Raw genomic sequence first — 22,018 nt, 5'->3', positions numbered from 1 at the left:
AATATTTTTTTAACGTTATTAGTTGAACCATGTTGTGGGAGGGTTTGGACACCTATCCAAACCGTCCCGCACAGAAAAAATGCCTTCCAAGTACAAAAGGTTGACAGACAGGACCTTTTGTTCAGCAGACATGAAAGTCGCAACAGAAGATGTTTTGTCTGGAAAGTATTCCTATAGGAAAAGCGCAGAAGAGCATAATGTGAAAAAATCAACTCTGGCATTATAGGTCAAAAAAGCAAAGGACTTGGAATTGAAAATGTTTCATTTTCTCCACATTTCGTTACATGTCAAGTTTTATCTAATGAATTAGAAGCGTCACTTGCCTGTTATCTTAAAACTTGCTCGAACATGTACCATGGTTTAACTCCAAAGGCAACGCGCAGATTAGCATATGAGTTTGCGGAAAAAAATCACGTTAAAATTCCTGACTCTTGGAAAGCAAATAAATTAGCTGGAAAGGATTGGTTCACGGGTTTTTTAAATCGACAACCCCATTTGTCCATAAGAACTCCGGAAAACACAAGTTTAGCGAGAATTTCCAGTTTTAACAAATCTACGGTTGGGGCATTTCAAGCTAAGTTAGAGGAGGTCCTGAAGAGGCACGAATTTACTAGATCAGACATATTTAATTTGGACGAGACGGGTGTGACCACAGTTCAAAAAACGCAAAAAGTGGTTGCGACGAAAGGCCAGCATCAAGTGGGTAAGGTCACTTCACGTGAAAGAGGACAGCTGGTGACGCAAGTAGGCATCATTGGAGCGAATGGAATAGCACTTCCTCCAGTGTGGGTGTTTCCAAGGAAAAAGTTTGACAAACATCGAATGTTAAGTGGTATTCCTGACGAGTATGGCGCAACCGGCTTAGTTCATTCATCTGGATGGACGACCTCGGATAATTTTTTACGTGTTTTAGAACACTTCGTAGCTCATGTTCGATGTTCTAAAGAACGTCAAGTCATCCTCATAATGGATAATCACGAATCCCATTTATCTGTTCCTGCAATTGATTACTGCAAAGAAAATGGTATTACGATCCTAACTCTGCCACCCCACACATCTAACAAATTGCAACCTTTAGATCGGACTATTTTCGGCCCATTTAAAAGATATTTTAACCAAGGAGCAGATGACTGGATGCTCTCTCATCCAGGACAGACTTTGTCGATATATAACCTGGCAGCAATATGCATGATAGCTTGGGATCGATCTGCAACTCCCTCAAACATAAAATCTGGATTCCGTTGCACTGGAATTTGGCCATTTGATAAAAATATTTTCAGCGAAGAAGATTTCCTTTGCTCGTTTGTTACAGACAGAGTAGCACCTCCAACAGAAAATAAGGTTTTAGAAAAAAATGTAGATGCATCATTACCATCCACCTCTTCTGCACAGCCATTACCGGAGCCCCAAACTCGAGCTGAAATCGATCATCACAAACAAAATTTTGTATCGCCATCCAAAATAAGACCATATCCAAAAGCTTCAGAACGAAAAGCATCTAGAAAAGGTCCTCCTAAAAGAAAATCCATAGTGGCGACCGATACTCCAGAACGCGATGAAATTGCACAGAAGAAATTAAAGAAAAATAGATCAGAAATTGATCTGAAGAATATAAAGAAAGCAAAGAAAAAAGTTATGAGCGACTCTTCTTCCGATGAGGAAGAAGTCATTTACAAAGATTCGTCCTCAGACCTGGATTTGGAACAGGATGATGATGAGGATGAGGACCTTACAAAACTTGAAGTCCAGAGTTTCATAGTTAGTAAAGTATTTGGAAAAAAATCAGTTAGACATTATGCCGCTAAAATAGAAGAAGTTGTCCTGGATGGCTACAACGTAAAACTTTTGAAAAAGCAAGTTGCTTCCAACCGTTTTAGATTTAGTGAGGAGCCTCCAGCATTTGTGTCATACGAAGAAGTGATATTGAAACTACCGAATCCTTTGACAGACCGATCTGCTCGATATGCAGATATGATTTATTTCAATATCGATCTTACCGAGTACAGTTTATGCTGATATCATCGTTTTGTAGATATTAGTTTTGCTCGTTTTTGCTTTAAAAATAATGTTGTTGATCAAATAAATGTATCTTAAAAACAGATGGTTTCTTGGGCATGTCAGTCACGTCTAACGATACACTAACGGGGTAACAACGTAAGTTACGTCCAGCAGTGTCGAAACGAATAGCAAAATTTTCCTGCTGTCGCTAACCGGTTATGAGGGAGGGTTTGGACATATTACATATGTACGTATATGTGTCTGTCACTCATGACGTTGTAATACTTTTTGAATGAAATAAAGGAATATGTATGTAAGATGTATAAGTCAATCGATCTAGCACCAAAAATTTAGTTACTTCTCACTTATGTCAATGTCATAATTATTTATTTAAATATTGTCTAAACCCTCCCGGCTCCCCTAGATTTACAGACCCCTCAAGTAAGATTGAACGGACAAGTAGTAACGGAGAACGACTTAACGACACTTTGCACATCTCGGACAACTTGGATGTTCCAAATCTTTCAACAGCCGAAAAAGTAAAGCTCCAGTCTTTCCTGGAACAGGAGCTTCCTGGTTTTGAGAATATTCGCGGCACTACGCCACTGGTGGAACATGAAATCCGGCTAATAAAGAAAGACCCTATTAAACAGAGATACCGACCGCAAAACCCGAAGATGCAGGCCACTATAGACGCTGAAGTGGACAAAATGCTCGAAGACGGAGTTATTGAACCCTCCGATGGTCCATGGAGCTCCCCGATTGTAATGGTAAAGAAGAAAGATAACAGTTATCATTTCTGCGTGGATTTTCAGAAGATTAACTCTGTGACGAGGAAAGATGCTTATCCATTGCCGTATATAAATGCGATCCTGGACAAGCTCCGTAAGGCAAAGTACATATCCAGTATTGATCTAAAACAAGGATATTGGCAAGTACCGCTTACTTTAGAAAGCAGGGCAATAACGGCATTTACCTTACCTACCAGAGGGTTGTTTCATTTTAAAGTGATGCCGATTGGTCTGCACTCAGCACCGCCACTTTCCAGCGACTAATGGACCGAATAATTGGACCTGAGCTGGATCCTTACTGTTTTGCCTACTTGGACGACATTATTGTACTAGGAGAGACCTTTGAAGAACATTTATCTCACCTGGAAGAAGTTTTTCGACGTTTGAAGAAAGCAAACCTAAAATTAAATCCTGAAAAATGTCGTTTGGTCGCAAGTCTCTGAAGTATCTAGGACACTGGGTCACACCAGAAGGTATTCGAACCAATCCGGATAAAGTAGCCTCTATTTTGGAGTTAGCTACACCGACAAATGTCACAAGTCTTCGACGATTTCTAGGTATAGCTTCTTGGTACCGAAGATTTGTTCCTGGATTCTCACAAATTGCGAAACCTCAATAACTTGTTGAAAAAGAATAGCAAATGGCAGTGGCAAGAGGATCAAGAGGGAGATTTCGAAAAGCTCAAGGAATGCTTGACAAAGGCGCCAGTTCTGACTTGTCCAGATTTCCAGAAACCATTCGTACTTCAAACTGATGCCAGCGATAATGGTTTGGGAGCAGCCTTGATTCAGCATTTACATGATGGTGATCATGTCATTGCCTATGGTAGCCGCAGTCTTACCTCATCCAAAAAGAAATATACAGTCACGGAGAAGGAATGTCTAGCTATAGTATGGGGTATCGAAAAGATGAGACCATATCTGGAAGGATATCGCTTCGTGGTAATCACTGATCACCAGTCGCTCAGGTGGCTGCACTCTCTGAAGAATCCCAGCGGTAGACTGGCCCGATGGAGTATTTATCTACAGCAGTATGATTTTGAAATTCGATACCGGAAAGGGGTGCTCAATAAGATAGCGGATGCGCTGTCTCGAAACCCACCACCATCCGAAGAAGAATTGCTGACTATTTCTGAGACTGATATTTGTCCATGGTATGACAAGAAAAGATCCGAAGTACAGAGTCACCCAGATCTGTTTCCCGACTTCTGTGTTCGAGACGGAAAACTTTTCCGAAGCTAGATATAACAGATGCCAAAGAGGCTGAAATGCACGACCCATGGAAACTGTGTGTTCCAAAATCAGCACGGCCCCGAGTTCTAAAATCACGATCAACCCACCGCTGGACACTTAGGTATTGCCAAGACTGCATCCCGGATAGCTGCCCGTTATTACTGGCCAGGAATGTTTCGCGACATCACCCAATACGTTCGAAGATGTCGGTCTTGTCAAGAGTATAAAACATCGCAACAACAGACGCCTGGAAGAATGCAACCAACGACTGTCCGAGGCCCGTGGGAAACTGTGAGTTCAGATTTAGTGGGGCCATTGCCGAGGTCTACGAAAGGCAACTGTTACGGCTTAGTTTTCCAAGACAGATTTACCAAATGAATTGTTTGTAAGGCTATCAGAACCACTACTGCTAAGGCAGTGAGCCAAGCCTTATACGACGAAATTCTGATGCGTTTTGGGAGACCGGCCACGGTTATCACCGACAATGGCACGCAGTATACTGGTCAGCAGTTCCGACAGCTTTTGAAAGAATTTGGAATAAATCATCGATTTACACCACCATATACACCTCAAGCTAATCCCGTAGAACGAGCAAATAAGACGATCAAAACGATGATTGCTCTATATATATATATATATATATATATATATATATATATATATATATATATATATATATATATATATATATATATATATATATATATATATATATATATATATATATATATATAGCAGCAATATATATATATATATATATATATATATATATATATATATGTATATATATATATATATATATATATATATATATATATATATATATATATATATATATATATATATATATATATAATATATAAAGTTAAGAATAAGACTTACTTAACGTGGTACAGAAAATACCTTCATAAAAACTACATTAAACATGGTTTGTGTTGATAACTCCACCGTGAAAGCATCGCTGACCAGTCAACCACAAGGACTCTTCTAAGGCGGTTAAGCCGCCAAATATAAGTTAGAACATTAGAATAATTAAGAGATGTTAGAAATTTTTAAATTAAAGAATTTTTTGCGTCTCAATCCGCCACAGCCTTGTTCGACATCCATAGATCACTTTTACTAACTTGACTTCTGACAATTGACTTTTGACGTTTGGATGTCGCGGTTGTCGCCTGTCAATTGTTTTGCGCCTCCACGCTCGGATTGAGACGCAAAAAAAAAAAAAAATTATTTAATTTAAAAATTCGTCCAGTTGGAACATATATAATAATAAATTAAAAGTATTCCAGGGGAAAAGAGAGGAAAAACCTGTATCGTCTCTGATATCTGTCAGGATACTGTTGAAAGTGTCATCTTTTTGCTCGAAGTTTTCAGGTCGATTAAAAAGATGACATTTACAACAATACTTTGCTGAAACTTTCACAAATATCAGAGAGAGAGTACAGGTATTGCCCCTCTTTTCCTCTGGGATGCTGTATATCTGTTGTTCTTTGTTTATCTATAGTTCTCAGAGCATAATGCCGAACACGACTACAGTATATGATAATTTCAATATCCTAAGTGGAAAGAAAAAAGATCACCTTTCTGTTTTGTACTATGGTCCCTTTCTTGATAGTAGTAGTCTTTGTCTTGATAGTCCCTCGTTGATATTTAGGAAGGTATTCATAAAATATATATTTTATTATCGATCCTGGGATGAACAAATATAAAATTCAATTTGATTTGATGATCGGGTGAACCGATGATCCTTTTTTGTCACCTAAATCAGGAGAATGACAATGAGCATGTTAGGATGAAAAAAAATTATTTATCAACACTTACCTACACGTTAGTCCAAGGAGTTTTTTCAAAAACCTATATTTGCCTAAATAATTTATGTATTACAAAAAAAAATGACGACAAGTCAACTTCAACGACGCGACAAGAAGAAAAGTGGTGTTCGAATAACAAATTATGGGTCACCAAAAATTGTTTTTGTCTCCTTTCGACGCACACTTTAGAATGAAAAAGAGATGAACTGTAATACTGAAAGAACGTCAAGGTTTTATCTGTCACTCTTGTCCAAATACGTTTAAATTAAAATATACGGCGGCCTCCCCATAAGAGCAATGAGAGAATTTATGTCCCAGAATTGAAGGACAGAAGATCGAGTTTGACATAAGTCCATCCTTGTTCAGTAGCTGGATGTAATGCACATGCGCCGAAATGCTACTTTTCTATTGGCCGAATGGTGTCGAGATGGGTTATCGATTTATTTTTGGACGCGTCGTCGGCGTGGATTTTGTTTTCAGTTTGGACTTGGGTAGTCGCCATTAGTGTTTTCTCTAACTTTCTGTGTTTTCCACGTGTACTGTGTTTTCGTTTGTATTTTAATCTTTATGCGTTTATTGACAATTTTGTGATTTAGTTTTAAAGACTTTTGCTGTAGTTTAATTAATAGAACAATGGGAATGGGCTACTGCTTTTTGTGTGGTAGAAGCCAACTAAACCAAATTAATAATAGAAATTTTTCTCGATGTTCGTTTGTATCATGAAAGCAAAATCAGAAATGAAAGGGATGTTAATATAAGACAAAAATATACGAAACTAATTTTATTCAAAAATCAATAATTGTTAAAAGCATTATATTTAGTCTTACTATTTTAAAATAAAAAAGACATTATAATGTAAAGACTAAAAATAGAGACTACATAAGGCTAATTATAATGCTTACACAGTTACACACAAACTGTCTTATTGTAAATTATTATTGTTTTTTTTTCATAATATAAAAGAGTATTTACAATGCAACAATGTAAATAATTATATTTTTTGTATCTAGCTTGATTTATGTATAAACTTAATATGTACATACTTTTAGTTATATTTGTTTAATAAAAAATATGTTAATAATAAAGAATTACTTTTGTTTCATTTTAAACCAGGACTGATGTTGATTATTGATCAAAATACATGGGCAGTAAAAGAAACAATAGACAGTAAAAAATGTACTGTTATACTTTGTTTTGCTGCAATTTTTAAGTCGAGTGAAATAGATATGCAATTTGTAATACTAAGTTCTTAAGACAGTTCCTTAATTGAGGTTTTACTAAATTATTTTTTGAATTTTAAAAAAAGTGAAATAGATATGCAATTTGTACTACGAAGTTTTTAAGACAATTTCTTAATAATTGTGGTTTTACTAAATTATTTTTTGAATTTAAAAAAAAAATATCGTACCTGTCACTTTTTTTCATTCGTTTTATTTAATAATAATTGTCTAACACAACAAAGTCTACTTAGAACGATATGATATAAATATAAATGAGTTCATTAAAAAATGGTCTGATTAAAATTAGTACCTAAATAAGCAAAAATTATCCCCTCATAAAACAAGAAATTAAGGAGTTCAGTAAAAGGATTGCAACTATATATTTTATTCAGTAAATTTTCATAATAGTAAGTATAAAAGCACAATCTCTAAAACGACAATATGAATAATGTATATTAAGATTTAACTCGAGTTTCAGTGAAAAAACTATATTGATATTAAAATATTTTAATACCTTCAGAATACTAATTACATACCATAAAATAGGAGTTTTTACGATGCGGGAAGCCTATCTAGAAAAAGAATTTTAGAAATCAGCAATGGGATTCTGTAAGCTCTGTAGCAAGAAATTTCCTATCGAGCCTATGCTATTTGTATACGATTGATGAGTCACTAGACAGGGAAATGTTTACAGAATCGCACTGCAGATACCTATTACGCTACTAGGAGCCGCCGATTGTGAGACAGATATAAAATAATTTTTATATACCTATTCCATAGCCTATTCTTTTAAATGTATTCTTTAATATTTATAATAAACTTATTTTAACGAGTAGAAGTATTGCACCAGCATCAAAATTAACACTACTTGTAAAAAACTGTTGCTCCTTGAGTTTGTAATAGATATAAACAAAATAAACATTCGAAAATAACTAAATCGAAGATATCTGAAAACTTTTGGTCGAAAAAGTGTTTTGCCATAACATGTTGGATACAATTAAAATATCTCAATTGATAAATATGCGCATAATGTTACATTATCAAACTTATTTGATTCAGAATATTTAACAAAAAGCTTCCAATTTTTCGAAAGATTTAATTCAATTATTAGAACGTCTTTAACCTCAACTTAAAATAAATAAAACCAAAAAACAAAACATATCATATGATTTGAAACTGTCCAATCAAAGTGCTTACAGATCGAGCAAGCGCCTCCGAACAAGGATAGACTTATGTAGGAAATGCATTGACATTCTATAGCCATCCTTCAACATCGGGACAGGAATTTAAGCGGTACCCTCCGTATATTTTATTTGAACGTATTTGCTCTTGTCAATAGTTTATCGGTAAGGAAGATTCCTAGAAAATCGCTTGTAGTCAAGTTTTCAACCATTGCCAGTTCTCCCATAAGAAGTGTCATCCACCTGCTCCCAACCATCACCGGTCAATCTAGCTGACCGAATAGAGGCCACGCCCGGAACCTGGAACCCTGAACTCAGAGAGGCGATCCGCGCACTGCGACCGCCCACTGCTTCTCTCGTTCGACGCTATCGAATGTGGCTGACAACCAGCAAAGGGCGCCGCATTCAAGTGACCATCCCAGCGGACTATGAGAAGTAGGAGTATAATCAGTCAGAGAGTCCAAGTTTGAGTTTCTTTCTATTAGAAAAGCTTGAGTTGGCTTTTGTTTTTTTTTGTTGGTTAACATATGTTTTTTTCCTAGGCCTAGATTCCCTCTAAACCCTATTTATTGGCTGTATACGTCATTAAAATTCGAATCAACTAATAAATTTGAATTATTCCAGATCACCTCCTCATTAGTCGTTAAAAAATAAAAACAAAACCTACCGTCCAGTCATCCAGTCTAATCGCCCCAACGTCAAGAACAGAGGAACGGGATGTCGTCGGGCGAATCCTTTGTCTCAGTGCTGAAAGAAGTTATAGAGCAGTTGAGGCTCGAGCCTACGGAGCGCCGCCGTCCCACGTCGTCCAGGACGGAGTTACGTCTTAAATTTTCCCGTAACGAGATCTCCATTAGTACCACCGACCGCAAATACTAGAGCCACACGAGGCCCCATTACAGTGACGTACACTGCCCCTGTCGTACGTTCGTCCGTTTCAACGGTACGACACCCCGGAGAAAGACGAGGTCCATCAGCTCCAGCGACCACCATGGCCCCTGTCGTGCACCCCTCCACCAGCACAGGATGCTACTCCAAGACTAGTACTACTTTAGTCCGACCGACCGCCAGTTATACACGGGCTCTAGCTCCGGTATACTACCGAGATCTTGAGGCCATTCGACTTCTGGAAAATCCTTTTGGACCAGTACTATATAAACCACACGACCTAAATAGGGTTCCCATTGAATTGAATGTATGCTGGCGCTGTGGAACCCCGGGTCATACCAGAGAACGTTGTGAAAACGGGGCCCTATTGTTTTGCTCCCGATGTGGCACCATCGGTATTAGATCAAGAGATTGCCCTTGCGGACAATTCCGGGCGGTTCGCCCAACCAATTCACAATCCAACACCGGAGACCAACAAAGGAAAAGAAGACCACGACAGAGAGCCAACATTCCGCGCCGGAGGGGCCCGGACTCAGCAGAGACTCGCGGGAGGTGTCCGCATTGCCGACACTGAGGATTGAAGTCATCCGCCGGAGAATCTATGGTTTTTTTTAATATACTTGGGATGAAGGAAAATTTAAGTATATAGTATCGGAAAATTTTAGTTTTCTTTTCTCTTCTCTTTGTTAATTTAGCTTAGCTTAAGTAGTAGTAAAATGTTTTTTTTTCTTTTAAAATAATAAATTTTGGTTTAGTAAGTTTTTTTTTGAAAATGTTTTATTTACCGGAGGTTTAAGACTAGTAAAATATTAGATGTAAGTAAAGACTAATAAAATTTTGTTTTTGAGGTTGTTTTATTTGACTCTGCATAGTTGAAAAAAAAAATATGTTCCTATATTTTTTTTATCCGAAGCAAGGGGGGTATGTAACGACGTTACTTAAATTTTGTGATAATTAATTTGTAGTGATTAAATTAGTTAGCTTTTAATTATCAAATTGTTTATAAAATTATTATTTTGTTAAAAGCAAGTAGTAGAGTCTTGGTTCGTATCGATCTATACTCGCGGGGATCCGGCGCGCGCCTTTGCCCCCACTGTGTGCTGCTTTCCCCACTCCTGTAGACGAGAGCAGTACCGTTAGAAAATCAAAAGTCGTCAGTTGCTTGGTACCTGGGTTGGACGTTCATTTAGTATGACATCAGTGCAAAGAAGAGAAGTTTTAAAAAACTGCTGGTCCCCACCTGCCTGTGATGACTTTGCCAAGGATGCTGTTCAGTTGAAGAGGAAATTTAAATTCAGCTGGCTATCTGAATATGCTCCTTGGCTTGCATACTCCAAAAAGTTAAAGGGCGCCTTGTGCATTTATTGCGTACTATTTCCTCCTACTAATGTGCAAGGTGTCCTAGGCTCGTTTATAGTGCGGCCGTTTACCCGCTATAAAGATATGCACGAGTTTGCCGAATCGCATACATCATCTCAATGGCATAAATCGGCGGCTACAGCTGCAAAACCTTTCGATGAGAACTTACCAGTTGATGTGCAGCTGATCTCCGCTCATAAAAGTGTAATAGAGGCGAATAAGAAGATTTTAGCATCAATAGTTTCAACCGTCATTTTTTGTGGGACACATGATTTGACTTTAAGGGGCAAAGAACTGCACGAGGGTGTTTTCGAAGACCTAATTAAACTTAAAATCGAGGCTGGTGCCCAAAATTTAAAAACACACCTTGAGAAGGGCGCAAAAAATGCCGCCTACCTGTCACCACAAATTCAGAATGAAATTATTGACCTTTGTGGTGAGGTCATAAGAGAGGATATCATTGTGGATATTAAGAAGGCATGCGCATACAGTATACTAGCCGATGAAAGCAGCGATATTTCCGGAAAAGAACAACTCTCTATTGGCACGAGGTTTTTTGATGAAGAACATATGATGATCCGAGAAGAATTTCTGGGGTTCGTGGAACTAAGTGCCATGGACGCTATTTCTATAGCCTCAGCCATTGATAGTTTCCTAGCCAACGCAGGCCTTGACCCTAAAAAGCGCGTCGGACAAGGGTACGATGGGTGTTCCACCATAGCTGGAAAGGACGGCGGTGTACAAAACATTCTTCGGGAAAAGTACAAGCACGGGCTGTATTTTCATTGTGCTAGCCACAAACTTAATTTAGTGGTGAACGATTTAAACCAGTTAGCAGTGATTCGAAATACAGTGGCCAATAAACAATAAAAGAAATAATAAAATTTTTTTCGAGAATCCCCACTTCGGCGAAAATTCGTTCCAAACGTGCCGGTGTTCTGTGAGACCCGCTGGTCTCAGAAATACAGAAGCATCTCCATTTTTAGAGAGCATTATGTAAAAATGGTGGCTGCTTTAAAAACACTCTCAACAGATGGCAATGCAGCTACGAGAAAAGCTGCTTTTCAAATGCATTGTGCTGCTTCAAATTCTGACTTTATTGTTAGTGTCTGCTTAATAGCAAAATATTCTGCATTTTTGAGGAAAAAAGCACATGAACAGGTTCATCACGAACACATGCTAAGGAAACAATTAGCTCGCGAATCCCGAAATGAAGACAAAGAAATAGCAAAAAATAATTCAGAGGTACCATCATTTAACTTTGACCTCGAAGCAGTGCTTACGACTCCAAAGAGTTCAACAGGACAAATATTTTACCTACGAAAATTGGCTATTTATAATCTGACTATCTTAGGGAATCTGACTTAGGGAATCAGGATGGAATCATCTGCTACCTTTGGGATAAAATCCAAGGAAAAAGGGAGTCAAACGAGATATTCTCGTGTATTTACAACTACATTATCAATCAAGCCAACATTACTGAGATTCGAATGATGTCGGACGTGTGTGACGGACAACAAAAAAATTCGCATTTTGCTGCTATGTGCTTGAAACTTCTTACGGATCACAATAATTTAAAAATTATTGGTCACAAGTTTTTTGAATCACGACATACCGATGGAGTGTAATTCACTCCATTCGAAAATCGAACAGAAATCAAAGTATGTTGTTTATTCACCCGAAGGTTGGGCTCAAAATAATAAGAGGTGCTCGAACACAACCACGTCCTTTTGAAGTCAGATCTATAATGTTTGATCACATCTTTCATTTCAAGTCCTTTGGAACACAAAACTATAAATTGAACCAAATTCCCTGGCAACAAGTTTGCTGGTTACGATACATTAAAACCGATGCCGTGGTAACAATGTCCTATAAAAAAATTTTTGGAGAAGAATTTCAACAAGTAAACAACATGGGAAGTCGTGGAAGACCCAGAAACGTTGATCTGAAGAAAGCTTATGATAAGCAGTTGCCAATTGCGATTGCTAAATATAAAGATCTTCAAAAAATGTGTAATGATTTAACAATTCCAAAGGACTATCATAACTTTTATAATTTTATAAATACCGATAAAAATATTAGAGACAATTTGCCGGAGCCAAAAGAAAGTGAAGATTCAGACGAAAATTAAATTATTCTAAGATATGATTTAAGTGTTTTACTATATTATTATTTTTATAGTTTTCAATGTTAGAAAATTCTTTTTGTTCCACTTTTACCATAATAAAAATTGATACAATTTCACGTATATGCATTTTATTGAAAAAACTACAATGCCATATTCACGAATGTAACTTTTTTCGAAAATTGATGGATATATTCGTAAATCCCTGATGATATTTCTAAAATATATATCTAACATCTGTTAATAGAAGTACAACAAAAATATCGCATTAAATCCTGATTTTTAGTAACTCATTGAAAATTTAAAAGTTGAATATCTTTTAACGCTTTTAACGCATTTTGCACATTCGTGGGTGTGGCATTGCACCGAAGATATTAGATACCATTCCCTGAGATAAAATCAATGTTAAAAACCCAGATAACTACAAGCCGATTGAAAAACTATATTTGGGAGCAAAAACAACACAGTATATTTTACAACAAAATTTGTCTATTGATAAACTTCATATTCTTCGAAATTTTCGTTGTCTTGAATTTTATATTGAAGCAGCAGTTCAAATTATCAAAAGGTATGAGTTTTAAAAAAAACATCATATTAAAAAATATATCTCTTATAAATCCGACAACTATTTTTGAAGCTAATGACGAGTCTTTAATACCTTTGACAATCAATTTTCCAAATTTAGTCACCGAAAATGGCATTCAAAAAATCGATAATGATCGAAAAATTATAAGGATGATCAATCAATAACATTATTTAGGTTAAATGTTCAAGCTGAAAATTATACGGATAGCAGGCAGGTATATCCTTTGCTCACAAAGTTTGCGTTCAACATATTCCCTACTCTTCGGCAGATGCTGAGAGAAAGTTTTCTCAAATTAATTTGTTAAAAAGAAAATAGAGAAACTTACTATCTACAAATACTATCGTCGGATTAATGAATTCAAAAGAATACTTGGATAGTGAATGCTTTAATTTAAAGATTTAACAATGTTGCAAACAAATGTTATCTTATCATAACAATAATATGTATAAAAAATCCGACCAGTTTTCTGACTCGGAATGAGTCTGATGACTGTACAGATTATTTTATTATGATAATATAAATTTAAGTAATACAAGGATTTTTTATTTCTGAATTTTGTGGAGAGTCATTTTTAACTATTCAAAAGAATACTGAGATAGTGAATGCTTTAAGGATTTAACAATGTTGCAAACAAATGTTTTCTTATCATAACAATAATATGTATAAAAAATCCGACCAGTTTTCTGACTCGGAATGAGTCTGATGACAATACAGATTCAGACTATTTAGTCCTATTGCTGTCAAAAGTCATTAACTAACATTTTTCCGAATAACCTGAAAATCCAATTACTAACTAAATTTTGAAGCGGAGAATCGATTGAAAAATCATTAACTACGATTTCTGGCTATTTATGCTGTATTTTAATACCGAATAGTCTCTAACAACAACTTTATGCAATGTAATTAACCTTTAGACCCGTTTTTCTTGGAAGTATTAAAAAGTAAGTTAGTGACTTTTGGCAGCAATAGGACGATTTTATTATGATAATATAAATTTAAGTAACACAAGGATTTTTATTTCTGAATTTTGTGGAGAGTCATTTTTAACTATTCGTTTTTAGGACATTTTTAGACCATTGAGGTAACTAGCTACTGTCTACTGTTTTATTTTCAAAACTACCGCTTTTTTGTGTCATGTCTACCGTTTTTCTTATTTTCGACCTGGCAATACTGGACAGAACACGAAAAAGGGCGTTCTGAAAAAAGAAGCAAACTCAACTCGATTTTAGAGTCATGATAGAACCACTTTAAGCATGGCTGGCTCGGACAAATCAGAGAAAGGCGTCACAATTATGACTTAAACCTGAAAGACCAGCCCCAAGACGTCTACAACATGGATGAGAAAGGTTGCAGGCTCACTATCCACCATCAACAACGTATTATATCCGAGAAAGGTATCAAACGAGTTCACATGGTAGCGCCCGAACACGCCGAAAATGTAACCGTTGTGGCCTGCTGCAACGCCATGGGAAACTCTATTCCACCGATGATATTATTCAAGGGAAAACGTTTGAAACCCGAATTTTCTGATAATTTACCCTATGGTTCCATTGTCAAAATGGCACCCAAAGGAAGCATGACAACGGAGATTTTTGTCGAGTTTTTGAAGTATTTTGCGAAGTACAAGTCTAACGAACCATCTGAACTTCTGATTTTTGATGGGGCATCCAGCCACTTGGATCTAACCATTGCAGAAACTGCAGACTCACTTGGTATAACTCTGTTTTGTTTGCCATCAAATACGACCCACGAGCTTCAGCCACTGGATAGGGCTGTATTCCGTTCGTTCGAAGCAAACTGGGATCAAGAACTCTTAAGATATTTGGATACTTACCCTCAAAGAACACTGAACAAAGCTAGATTCAATATTATTTTTTTCCCGTGTTTGGCCAAAACGTACGACGCCGGAAAACATCATAAGTGGATTTAGAGCTACTGGGCTGTTCCCTCTAAATCCAAACATTTTACCCGATTCAGCTTTCGCGCCCTCTTTGTTAACAGAAAGGCCAATGCCTAATGATTCAAGAGAGCCAAATGCAGAAGCCTCAGACTCCTCAGATGACGATATTCCATTGGCAGCAGCAAATTCAAGGCAGTTGCTTTCGAATCCTCTCCAAATAAAACTAATCAGTCTTTCCAAGAAATGCTTCCGACTCCTGTTGACGTAAAAAAAATGTAATTGTTCGGCGTAAAGCACTAAACTATAAAGCTGCGCATGTCACAAAAGATATTTTCCGTACTGTCGATGAACCAAATGTGGCGTCCTCTATTCAAAAAAATCCAGTTCCGTCAACTTCCATGTTGCAGAACGTCATCGCAAAGTCTACACCTAAAGAAGATAGAGTCTTGGTCCTGTGGGGCTTGTGAAAAAAATGAGCAACTAGATATGAGAATGTGTGTAAAATGCCACTCATGGTACCACGAGATCTGCGTTGGCCTTGAGCCTGACGATAGTGACGACTTTGAGTGCTACTAATTTTTTCGTCTTTTTTATTTTACTTATTTAGTTCTTGAGAGTTTAGCTGTAACTTTTGCGATTTTTTGGTGTCATCAGAAGAACAGATTTCATTTATTTTAAACGTAATGTATGAAATATTTTTAAGAGTTACGTTAATTTTCTTAGACATTTTGCTCATCTTATATTTTGAATAAAATAATACTGAAATAATTATGTTTCTAAATGCTTTTTAATTGTGGGCCATATAACCCGAATCGTAGGATAATATGGCACAAGTGCATGAATATTTTTTTAACGTATATTTTAAAAATATATGATAACTCTGGGCATAAAACGGAATATTCATAGGAAGCCAGTAAAGTTAACTGTAACTTTGCATAAAAAAGAATTCAGGCTTATGGTCAAGGTTAAAAGTTATAAGTACTTTCATTTTACGTGGGCCATATTTGCCGCAGGTACCTTATGATTTGGTCCATTGTCAAGGAAAATATAATGAACTTGCAGATTTTTTAAGTAGGAATCCTACCGATGAGACTTTTGATCCTTCCAAAATAGATTCTGAACGATTACTTCCACCTTTTACAAATTTTACTTTTGAAAATATTCCCTCTGCTACTCATAATGTGACGCAATATGATCTGTATGAAAAAGTGGTTGAGGTTTAACAACGGTCTATTCCTATTAGAAGGAAAATTGCTAAATGGAATGACCTTAATAGTAGGCAACCAAACCAATAATAAAGAAAAACGATTTTTGCGAACATATATGTGTTTCAGTTTTTTAACTAACAGTCATTCAGTTTTAGACACTCTGTATATATAAATCATTTGGCGTTTGATTTACATATCCCATTCTCAAATTTCCCTAATATTGTTTCTGTCGAGCGCTTCCGAGGTAATTCACAATAAAAATATTTTTAACACAACGTAGGTCCCTTTATTTCATTTAAATTGTTTGTTTTACAGTTGGCAAAAATGCTGTTGAAAAAGGTTGTTATACTACACCCTATAAAAAATTATGAAAAATGTTTTTCAAAAATAGCATCATTTCTACAGAAAGACGGACACGTTAAAGCTGCTAACTAAAGCCATGCTGGATAAGGATTTCAAAGAAACTTGCGACGAAAGTAAGTTCAAATTGAAAATATTACGGGCTTTATAACTGAAATTGAGTACATATACTAGTTTTAATGGCTATTCATGGTTAATTGGTGTCATCGACAAGTTTTGTTAAAGAATCATTTTTGTTTTTTGCTCAGTCTCAGCAAGAAACTTAAGAACACATAATGAATCTTAAACCAAGAAAATTGGCAATTGAGCCTTTTATTTTACGTCTCGGAGATCGAAAGTTTCTAACATAGTATGTGTATACATTGACAAAATTCTTCTTCTCTTTTAACATTACCATACCATACCGCCATTACTCGCTGACGAGTATTTGACACGCATCAGAAGATGGTCACGCAAGGCGTTTTCTTTCATGAGCTTTTCTGTGACTGAAAAGCCCGATACGTGATGTTATCTGTCTACCGCACTCCAGACATTCAAAAATCTCATTGCTTTGTTGCCTCTTTTACTTTTGGTTGTCGCTCTTAACTGACTTTACAATTTTTTTTTTATTTTGTGGTTTTTTATTGTGAGCTGTTTTTTTCCCACTCATTCTGCTTGGTAATTCCCTTTAAGTTTTCGTGGAAATATCCTTGAACCTTTTAAGTTGTCCACCCGACCTCCTCCTTGCAAATCACAAGCTCACCGTAAAGCAGAGATTTTGGTATGCGGTTTTTCTTGCATTCTGCATACGTGACCAGCCATCTTAAGCGGGACTTTGTAATCCTGACTTCAATACTCTCGCAGTTAGCTTTTCAAGAACTGATACGTTGAGACTTGATGGAACCATTTTATTCTTAGAGTTGTCTAAGATGTCTCTGTTGCAACTAGTTTAATGCGTTCATGTGTCGGCGGTACGGCACCCAAGTTTCGCTTCCATATAACATGGTGGGAATTATTATCGCTCGGTACACCACAAGTTTCGTTTTTGTGCTCAAGTCATGATTGTAGAAAACCCTGTCTTTTAATTTCCAGAATGCTCTTGAGGCGCTGCTAATCTTTTAACATTATTTATTTATTCACAATTTAGACATCCCAAAGGAAAGTAAAATGTTCTGCAACTTTATAGAAAAGGGGATTTATAAACATACTATTCCCCTTGAAACCCCTAAAATTCAAATAATTTCTGAATCGACTTTGCAATAAAAAAACTTTTCTAGTTTATTTTCTCTAGAAAAATTTTCTAGTTTTCTAGTATACGCAATAAATACTTTGAACTAAGCATTGGAGAAGATATCAGTGGTTCTTCCTCAAACGGAAATGTTCCTGTATGCGTCCAAAAATTCTATATAATTCACCAGAGAGATACATTCTACGCCAAAATCACCACCAACTATAAAAAAATTAAAGAGATTCGTCTTCAAATGAGAATAACCATGTAAGTGACACTAATTTGATTTGGAAAAACGTAGATGGAAGAAAAATTAAAATCATTACGTTCAGTGGCCCAAGCAAACCCAACCTGAATTTTGAAAATGTATGATAACCTCTTGAGTTTTTTAATTCTTTGTAGGCTTTTTCAGTTTTTTTTTAATTCGGTATCATAAAATATTGTAGTCGAGACTAACCGGTATCCTCCTCAGAAGCTGAACGTCTTGCAAATTATTTAAAAGTGGGAAGAGACACATGCCAAAGAAATAAGGACATCGTTGGCAATACTTATGCGCATGGGACTAAAAAAATCCCTTCGAATTAGATATATTTTAAATAAATCTGTGTCGACAAAAGTTTGGTTCCATTTTGAAATTTAGGTTGATAAATGTCTATAAAAACTTATGTAATATATTTACACTGATAGTCTTTGCATTCAAGAAAATGGCATACTATTTAACTCTGGTATGCTAATACCTCCAAGTTTCTATATTAAACTACCTCAAAGACTGAACACATCAAATGTTTAGTTATAAATTTGCGAAACTCTATTCTCAATAGATCTGCAGTTATAGATAATCAGTTAACCATAGGAAAACCCACAGCTAGCAAGCCCACTTCTAGTGCCATAACACCAACTACACGTGCGTATCTTCGTGCAGCACACAAACCTTATAGCCGTGCTGGAAAGGTAAATTTTTCGTCGGACTATAAGAACACTCTTAAAACAATATTACTGAATAATTACAATACAGCTGGGACTGGCTGAAATACAACAAATACAAAATTTCTCTGTCCAGCAGCCGAAGCCATCCCTAAAAAAATTGATAAAGTTTTATCGCCACCTTCATCAGTATTTGTCTCTCTTCAGGAATTCTTTTTTTAGGCAACAAATTATACGTGTTATAACTTTTTTTCTACAGAAAACGCAAACAGGTTAATGATACACGTTATTTGTAAGAAGGTTTACATAGTTCTAAAAACAAAACATGACTGTTTTCTTAAGCGCAGCTATTTAAATAGGACTCAGATATAAAATATACAGCACACAAACTACAAACCCAAGATTTTGTATTGGAACAAAGATTAATTTGTCTGTAATAGTCAAGAGATGTTGAAGGGATAAATTAAATTATATGCTTATGACACAACTCGCACTTGTACTCTGAATCATACTTATTCGGTATGATTGTGCCGAATGTCTCCATCAGAGAACTATATGATTCATAGACAATATAACTTAAAGCGGAACTCAAAGCGTAACTGGAACTTAAAACGGAACTCCAACTTAAAGCGGGATTCAAGAACCTGAAAGACTCCATCGCAACATGAGAAAAATCAAAGATTTTCGGATTGCCACGGGGTTTTTAACAGGACACAGTCTTCTCAACGAACACCTCAGTACATTGAAGCTAAGAAACAACGGCGAATGCAGATTCTGCGGGGAAAATAGGCAAACGCTAGGTGTAATATAAATAATACCATCACAATCTTCAGTAAATTTTGGATCTTTTTATTAGAACCATTTTTGCCTATCTGTTAAAATAAAGTGGTGGGGGAAGGTTTGATATGTTATTATTTAAACGTTAATAACTCCGGACTGGATGATCGAAATCCAACAAATGAGAGCTCGTTTAAAAGAACGTTTTTTACTCTATATTATGCCATATAAACAATACAAGTAAGAACGTAGACGCTAGGGAGCGCTATGTTACAACTTAACATTTCGCGTTTTTTTCAAAAAAATTAAATGCTGATACTAAAGAGTAATAAAAGCTTATAAAGTCAGAGAAAACCGCATCTTGATATCTTTTTTCAAACCAAAGTTATTAGCAACATTATAATAAATACGAAAAAATAAGCCCTTAATTACCTTATTTTTTTAATACGTTATCATTAGCCCTCTTGGTTATGACCATTCTAATAAAAAATAAGATAAAAAAGATTATTTTATTCAAAAAATCGACAATGTACTAGAATATCATAATACTAGGTGTATTAATATCTAATTAAGATATCAATGTGAAATGTGAACAAGAAACGATGCATCAGTGAATTCATGGTAGGCTTTGGAAAAAAGTTGATTTTAAAGGGATAGTTTAAACATCAAAATATTATTATATCAACATTTGATAGTCTGATGATAGTCTCAGCAGCGTTTTTTTTTATTTTTTGATTGCTTTTCTAAAAATGCCTTTCTTCAAAAGAGAAAAAACTTTGCTAAGAATGTCAAAATGTTGATCTAATAACACTTTTATGTTTATACTATTACTCCAAAAGCAACTTTTTTCTAAAGCCTACCATGACTTCACTGAGGCGTCGTTTCTTATTCACAGTCATTGATATCTTAATTATTAGATAATACATCTGGTGTGATGGTATTGTGGTATATTATCGATTTTAGAATAAACTAATCGTTTCTATCTATTTTTATTAGAAAAAAAAAAAAAAAAAAAAAAAAAAAATTATAAAATAAATTAATTAAGGGCTTATTTTTTCGTATTTATTATAATTTTGCTAATAACTTTGGTTTGAGAAAAGATATCAAGATGCGATTTTCGCTGACTTTTTAAACTCTAATTACTCTTTACCATCAGCTAAAATTACATATACTATCGCTTCTAACTTTTTTGAAAAAACGGGCAATGTTTGTTAAATTGTAAGATAGCGCCCCCTACCGTCTAAATTCAAAAGCTTATTATTATTGTTTATACGGTATAATATAAACTAAGAAACGTTCTTTTAAACGAGCTCCTGCTTGTTGGATTCCGTTTATCCAGTCCAGAATTATTAATATTTAAATAAAAACAGACCTAACCTTCCCCCACCACTTTATTTTGGCAGATAGGGGAAATTTGTTCTGACAGAAAATATTCAAAATTTAGTAAAGATTATGAATTTATTATTTATAGTACCAGTTATCTAGGCAAAATTGTGCAAAAACTCCATTTTCTTATTTTTATAGCAGTTGCGCCCTCTAGCCACCGTTCTACAAACTTGAAAATAATTTCCAACAATTTCTCATGGTTTCTTTAGTTATAAATATTTTTTTTCCGCAAGCCCTACGACTAATACTTTCCGAGATACAGCCGAGAGATATTCTTAGTGGTACACCCTGTACATATTTTAAAATGTATGATGTTCTTAAAAATAACATTACACAAAACTTCAACCGAGAAGTTTTAGAGACAGTGTGGTCTCTTTATAGATATACATTATTAATAAACTAATTTATCAATAAAATAGAGATCCGTTATCAAGCAGGGCGCGCGATGAAGTGAAGTCTTGACATCTCAAGACAGCATTCATCCTTGGACCTGCGCAGATCTTGACTACTGTTGGCGCGTTAAGCGAATTTTATAAATTATACTCGGTAGGCGCCAACACGGCCATTCTGCATTTGAGACGTGCTCGGCTCAACACAAATTCAAATGATTGATTGTTCAGGTAATTGATAAGTCAATACACTTATACAATAATAATATTTAATATATACCTATTAACATTATAAGCATACAAACAGTGGTTAATGCGAAGGTTATACGATCCAAATATAAAATCCACATATATACGATGCCACCTCTCGAAGTTTTTCATTGATACGTCATACTCCATACCCATACCATATATGGAGGATTCTGTAAATAGAATAACCCTTGGTAAGAAAAAGCATACGTACGAGAGATACCTCTCTTCTTCATTAATAGTTACAAACAATGGACAATGTCCGGCCGCTGCCCGCAACATTTCCAAATAAAACAAAATAAACAATGGACAATGTCCGGCCGCTGCCCGTAACATTTCCAAAATAAACCAAAATAAACAATGGACAATGTCCGGCCGCTGCCCGCAACATTTCCAAAATAAACCAAAATAAACAATGGACAATGTC

At 35.7% G+C, this 22,018-nt stretch overlaps 3 protein-coding genes across 3 annotated transcripts; all 3 read left to right on the top strand.

Moving 5' to 3' along the window:
• The first annotated feature begins 348 nt into the window (after positions 1-348).
• On the top strand, positions 349-2,016 carry LOC115887405. The gene has a single exon (XM_030906818.1). It carries the CDS (start codon positions 349-351, stop codon positions 2,014-2,016), a length of 1,668 nt encoding a protein of 555 aa, XP_030762678.1.
• Positions 2,017-10,312: 8,296 nt separating this feature from the next.
• Positions 10,313-11,350, top strand: LOC115887404 (zinc finger MYM-type protein 1-like). The gene has a single exon (XM_030906817.1). It carries the CDS (start codon positions 10,313-10,315, stop codon positions 11,348-11,350), a length of 1,038 nt encoding a protein of 345 aa, XP_030762677.1.
• Positions 11,351-14,524: 3,174 nt separating this feature from the next.
• On the top strand, positions 14,525-15,121 carry LOC115887403. Its single transcript, XM_030906816.1, has one exon. The coding sequence runs from the start codon at positions 14,525-14,527 to the stop codon at positions 15,119-15,121; it is 597 nt and encodes a 198-aa protein (XP_030762676.1).
• The last annotated feature ends 6,897 nt before the right edge of the window (positions 15,122-22,018 follow it).

Source organism: Sitophilus oryzae, unplaced genomic scaffold (assembly GCF_002938485.1).
Source record: "Sitophilus oryzae breed Bouriz unplaced genomic scaffold, Soryzae_2.0 scaffold_574_pilon_pilon, whole genome shotgun sequence".
Lineage (NCBI taxonomy): Eukaryota > Metazoa > Arthropoda > Insecta > Coleoptera > Curculionidae > Sitophilus > Sitophilus oryzae.
This window is presented reverse-complemented; position numbering and strand designations above follow the sequence as displayed.

What these genes read in the sequence shown, in the direction of transcription:
- LOC115887405 (XM_030906818.1), top strand. Translation starts at nt 349, where the DNA reads ATGTACCATGGTTTAACTCCAAAGGCAACGCGCAGATTAGCATATGAG.
- LOC115887404 (XM_030906817.1), top strand. Translation starts at nt 10,313, where the DNA reads ATGACATCAGTGCAAAGAAGAGAAGTTTTAAAAAACTGCTGGTCCCCA.
- LOC115887403 (XM_030906816.1), top strand. Translation starts at nt 14,525, where the DNA reads ATGGATGAGAAAGGTTGCAGGCTCACTATCCACCATCAACAACGTATT.